Below are 6000 nucleotides of genomic sequence, written 5' to 3'. Positions count from 1 at the left end.
AATATTTGCTTTTTAGAAAAGAAAATTTTCACTTGAGCAGAAAATAACAGACACTTCAGGGAACTTGAAAAGCAACATGGGTAAAATGTAAATCGGCAAAAATCAATAAATGCGACTACTGATGAACACTGCTGTTCATGTACATGCGTGTAAGTTAGCCATCGCCGCTTTGGAAAGAGAAAAAGCAACGGCTTATTTATTACAAGCGAAAAAAGAGCTACTGATTTTGTTGTCGTTGATTTTTGAGTGAAACTGCCCCAATTGTGATTCTGTTGTAAATAAATGAAATGCTAATATTTTCTCAGTCGATGCCTGCACTGCCTACTGTAAAAATATTCACTGCGGAATGAAACCATAATGCTTGGGGGCATACGTGAGTGAGTGAAGGAAATGACAAAACCAGTGCAAAGCAGTGATAACTGGCTGCTTGCTAATCGATAAAAAGAAAATCATCCGACAACCTTGTTTCTCTCGTATATTTGGAAGAAATCATAAACAGCATATGCATACACATATGCATGTGCTATGTGAAGCTTTTCACTTGAACAACAATATTTATTACTTTTTTTTCTTCAAATTACCCTTGAACAATCTAGGTCACGTTGGAAAAATTTTCTCTCATAATTTATAGATTGATTAATATGATAAAATCACAAGAAGATATTGTAAAATAAGTGAAAGAAATTGAAAAAAGAAAATTTTAAAATTATTGCAATATATTTTTCCTAAACGATCGCAAAAGATGATAAACCAGATTGTAGCTTGCAGCGAGCGGCTATAGGCATTGAATAGATGTCGCTTTATGTCGTCAACAGAGAGCGCTAGCCGTTATAAATTCGCCTAGCGTTTAGCCGCCACGTCATTATAGAAAGAACAAGAAGGCGAGCAAAGCGGCAAGAAAGAAGAAACTGAAAACGGCCTTATAGTTTGTGTGTGTGCGTGTGTGTGTGTGTGTGTGTATGTATGTGTGTGAGTGTGTGTGTGTATGCATGTATGCATGAACGTAGTGTGCCTGTCTTTGTATCTGTGTATCTCCGTGTGTAGTGTGTATCTGTGCGTGTGTGTGTGTGCGTGTGGTGTGCGCGCACGCGTGGTTAGCTGACGAAGAAAGCGGCCAGTTGTTGTTCATCGATAAGCAATGAGCAGCGGCATACCTACGATGTCGGTCGGCCACCATTATGGTGAAATGGTGCCCGGCGAGAGTTATTTCAGCCTCGGCTTTGACGGCACGTCGTCATCAGTGGCAGGCGGTTCCGATGACCGACAACATCCGCATCCCACCGATAATGACAAATCGGCACCAGCTGCGTCGCCCACTTCCCTCATTGGACATCAAGGTGTCGAAACGAAAAAACCACCTGTCGACGAGCTGACGGTGAAAATGGAAGACGAAGATGCCGAAAGTACAGATCCAGCAGCTTCGCTTTCGCCGTCGTCGTCTGTACAAATTGTGAATCCTGAATCGCCGGACGACAGCTTGTACGCACCGACTGGAAGCGGAATCACTTCCACCACTTCCGCCAAACCAACTAGACCATTGTTACCCAATGGTAAAAAAACAAAAGGTCGAGTAAAAATTAAAATGGAATTCATCGATAACAAATTACGTCGATACACCACATTCAGTAAACGCAAAACCGGCATTATGAAAAAGGTGATAATAATAATAATAATAATCATACAGTAATTTGATATTCCATTTTTTAAAATATATATATATATATAATTAAATAAAGCAGCCATTTTTGTGAAATATTATTGCATTCGCTGCTTGTTTAGGCTTACGAACTATCCACGTTGACAGGGACACAAGTGATGCTGTTGGTCGCTTCAGAGACCGGCCACGTCTACACGTTCGCGACCAAAAAATTGCAGCCCATGATTACCAGTGAAGCTGGCAAAGCGTTAATACAAACATGTCTCAACTCATCTGATCCTCCTTCGACACTTGCCGGTATTTATTTTTAATTTCTATTCTTCTCTGTTTTTTTCTTCCCCCTCCCTCTGTTGGTCAATTTCAATTTTTCATTTTCCCACTTTGTTTTATCCCACCATGTTGGTGTACTTATTGTAATTTTGCAAAACAAATAGGTGCATCTCCATCTGCAACCATGATGGAAAGTAGCCAAGGTGCGTTGTTCACTTCCACCACCACACCCGTGACAAAAAGCAACGGTCAAACGGTTGTTGATTCAGAATCGGTTGCCGGCTTATCGTCATCGACATCAGCGACATCAAATCGTCGCAGCAAGCTCCGCTCTTTGATAACCCCAACCGGCCGTGGACAGAAACTCGGCGCAGCTCAGAAGCGTCCGGTGTCACAGAATTACAAAGTAAGTAATTTATGAATCGATTCACGCACACACACACGTATATAATATTTTGCCCACCCACGCATTTGGTACTTTGTCATATGGCCGGATATCCGTCTCCGTTTGGTAGTTGGATATAAATATATCTATATATACATAATATAATATATATACATAATATATTTATATATGTATTTGGTAAGCGCGTGAAAATGCGTTAAAGCCTCTTGGCCAGCAGCTGACGCTCGGCTGCTACTTTTGAGTGCAAAACGCGCAGCATGCTTCATTTTGCCCTTCTTGTGCGCTGTGCTTAATTCTAGCCAAGGAAAATTGAGCGAATACTAAGAAGTGCGATAGATAGCTTCTGAAAAGTGGAGCAGAAAGAGGAAGAGAAAATGAAATAGAAATAGTGAAACAGAGAGAAAAATAAGAAAGACTAGCTAGCTAGCTAGTTAGTTTAGCTAGCTTACTTTACTTGTTGATGATGATAGCTTGCATTCGCCGCCTCCTACTCCTCCTACTTCTTTCATTCTTATTTCCACTTTTAGTCCATTCGTTTGGTCTCATTTCTCTTCTGCTCGACTTGTTGGTCTCTTCAACTCCTTCCTTCTGCATTTAGTTAGCCCAATCTCTACTGCGCAGCGATAATTTCAGTTATTTTTCTTTCGATTGAAATTTATCAAATCAGTTGCTAATTGCTTAAATCCAGTATTCCAGTAATATAGATAGAAGATAGATAGATGCAAAAGTGATTTGCAATGTTAAAAGTCAAAATTAAGAGACAACAGTAGATAATTATCATCCTGAGCATCAACAACAAAACATGTCCGTTTCTCTAAAATGACAAAAATGCGTTATGTTCGTTTAGTTTTTTCCACTGAACACACATGTTAGACGTTCATTTCCTAATTGCTGAGTTTTTTAAATAACTTTAAAAACAACTGCTTATTAAGTGAAAGCGAAAGCAGCAGCAGTAAGTGCACCACCAATAACAACAACAATAAAATATGGTCAGTTTTACATTTCAGCTAAACGTGGTGTAGTGAACACGTCGACAAAGAAAAGAATGCGTCAGAAGCGTTCAGCGATTAGAACTGCCTTTAGCAGCATGTGCAACACATCTGAATTTGAATTTCTTCAAAAACGCGCAGTAATATTCATATGTTTGTCAATACATGCTAAGTTTTCATTTTATGGCTTTTTCAAAAATTTTGACTAATAGATGACCTCGTTATTATTCTTATATTATTACTGGAAGCCATCAGTTTCTAATTTTTAGTTGTTTTGCAGTTTTTCTGATATTGTCGACAATTATTCATCAGTGAAGGAAGAAATGTTGAAATTAATATTCATAAACAACAAAGCCATGCATGACTTTAAAAGATTTTAAAGAAAACGGGTTCCTTTTCTCTCACATGTGAAATCATCAACAGTGTAATGAATTTCATATTGAATTTAAAATATAAGAAATTGAAATAATAATATAATGTCGATTTTATGATAATAATGTTTTTCATCGTAGTTGTTGTTGTATAATGATTTATTTATTAGTAATATCATCACTTCACCTTGTATAGATTGCAAAAATATTCAGCATAATACAACAGTGTTGTTTAATTTCGCCGAGCACTACTACTACTACTACGACTACGACTACGACTACTGCTTCGCTTAAGCAGCTTTTCGTAGAACTGTTGTTATTTACTTCGGAAAAAGAATTTGATTGATTCTCACACTGATCTTTCCAAACAGAAAACAGCAATCTTATTAACGCGGTGCGTGCAGTGCGCTTGTGTTGTTGGCCAAGTCAGGGCGTCATGCATGGTCCATTAAGTTTGGAAATCCCAAGCCCAGACCACCACGAACAAGTGCAAAACTGCCTCCTTGACCAGACAGAGTTGAGCTTGTGTCGCTTTTGACCCGAAAAAGTCTGCTCCCTCGAGTCGAAGCTTTGTTTTTCTTTTCCACAGCTAGCCTAGCACAGCTTTCGGCTTGCTGACCACTGTTGACCGATGCTAAGCACGGTCATCTCGGGTGTTGCCTTACGCAGCCGTTTGTCATGCCAAACGATCAAACCACTTGACCGTCGCCGTGAGATGGTGAAAATTTTTCTTCTGTTTGTACCTTTTCCATGCCAGTGAACGTGTTTTCCATTGCAACGACAAGTTTGCATTTTTATTTTCTTCATTTAAAGCAACCAACTGCCTGCTTCTCTTTATTGCTTTTTCCACCAAAGAAAACTCGCATGGACCGGATGAAATTAGCAAAGCGATCTTTCACAATTTCGTTTTATTTTTTTTTCTACCCAGTTCAGTCCAAAACCATGTGGTCTGATTGAATGAAATATGTCAAATTTCGTGCCGTCCATTATCCTGCTGCTGCATTATACTGCGCTTTTTCCGGCTTTTGTCCGAAAGGCAAGCTGCGCATACTTTTTTGCTCAACTTCAGAGCAAGAACAACACTTAAAAGTTGAAGCCAATTGGCAAAAGCAAAATTCATCTCATTTTCCCTTCTCTCTCTCTCTCTCTCTGTTTTTTTTACACATCCCCCCTTCTCTCTTCCATATTCTCTGTCTTTCACTTGTTGGATTTGTTAGCTGAATGCTGTTTGGCTTCAAGAAAGGTGCTTGGTTTTTCCTCAATTTTCAAATTCCCCAATTTGCAAAGAGACAGGCGCTACGTCGATTTCCTCTCCGTAATAGCTGCACAGAGGGTCCATCTTTACACTTACTTCTTACTGATCCGCCGAAGCAGTTGGCTTATTGCGCAGTTGGCGCCGAAGTTTATCCCCCCCCTCGAAAAAAATAAAACAACAAAAAAATTTCAACACATGTGCGCCATAGTTGTGTTTCATTGCTTCTGGCACTGAGGACTGTTTTAATGTTCTTTATAAAGTAGATCGCTTAAAGCTTAACGCCTTAAATGTTGATTTATTATTCACTTGCAGCGGGCGGGCATGATGTAAGAAAAAAAAACACCAAACTTCAGTGCTTCTTCATACGTGCAACAACATATCCCACCTTGTTCGGAACAAATTCATAAATTAGTGATAGAGCAAAGTCGAAGCAGGCAAAAGAATGGGCGGAAAATTATTGTCCGTTACAATCACGAAACACGCGTCTTCCCTAATGCGTTTGACGTTTCAAAATGCAAATGCCTAGTAGTACTCTTTTTCCGCTTGGACAAACATTACGGACACGGTAGATTTGAAGTGGACTAATGGGCACCAGAAGCGCAGGCGCGCGCCTCTTTAAGCTGTTTCAGTTTTATTAGCCGCTGTTTACCAGTGCTTTTCTGTTTCGTTGTATTGTCGCCGGGCCGGTCTAATTTCACTGACAAAACTGAATGACCACTCTCCTCGTTGGCTAGTGTAGAACAATTTTCCCGTTGCTTCTTCGGCTTCCGCAGAATGTTGCGCAATGCATGTTTATACACAAGCGAAGATGGCATCTTTTTCTAGCCGACTGGTTTGGACAAACAATGAGGTAATCTTGAAATAATGACAACCAGTAGCCGACGTTACGGCTTTTGAAGTTAGCTAGAGAGCGCTTAACAAAAAGCTGTCTTCCTTACTCAAACTGACTACTACTACTACTGCTACCAACTAGCTAGCTAGCTAGCAGAAGCTAGCCTGCTTGCTTTGCTTGCTTGCTTCATAGATTCAATTAAAATACACAAACATACATA

General features: G+C 39.7%; 3 protein-coding genes across 3 annotated transcripts; all 3 read left to right on the top strand.

Annotated features, from left to right (window-relative positions):
* Positions 1-1159: 1159 nt before the first annotated feature.
* Tsp_03174 (serum response factor) lies at positions 1160-2348 on the top strand. The gene is made up of 3 exons (XM_003379468.1): positions 1160-1654; positions 1780-1954; positions 2092-2348. Exons 1-3 carry the CDS (start codon positions 1160-1162, stop codon positions 2346-2348), a joined length of 927 nt encoding a protein of 308 aa, XP_003379516.1.
* Positions 2349-3161: 813 nt separating this feature from the next.
* On the top strand, positions 3162-4039 carry Tsp_03173 (conserved hypothetical protein). The gene is given in 4 exon segments (XM_003379467.1): positions 3162-3201; positions 3266-3322; positions 3341-3494; positions 3907-4039. 4 exon segments carry the CDS (start codon positions 3162-3164, stop codon positions 4037-4039), a joined length of 384 nt encoding a protein of 127 aa, XP_003379515.1.
* Positions 4040-4914: 875 nt separating this feature from the next.
* Positions 4915-5533, top strand: Tsp_03172 (hypothetical protein). The gene is made up of 3 exons (XM_003379466.1): positions 4915-5094; positions 5261-5274; positions 5302-5533. Exons 1-3 carry the CDS (start codon positions 4915-4917, stop codon positions 5531-5533), a joined length of 426 nt encoding a protein of 141 aa, XP_003379514.1.
* Positions 5534-6000: the final 467 nt, after the last annotated feature.

This window comes from Trichinella spiralis (assembly GCF_000181795.1).
Source record: "Trichinella spiralis strain ISS 195 chromosome Unknown Scfld2, whole genome shotgun sequence".
NCBI classification, from domain to species: Eukaryota; Metazoa; Nematoda; class Enoplea; order Trichinellida; family Trichinellidae; genus Trichinella; species Trichinella spiralis.
This window is presented reverse-complemented; position numbering and strand designations above follow the sequence as displayed.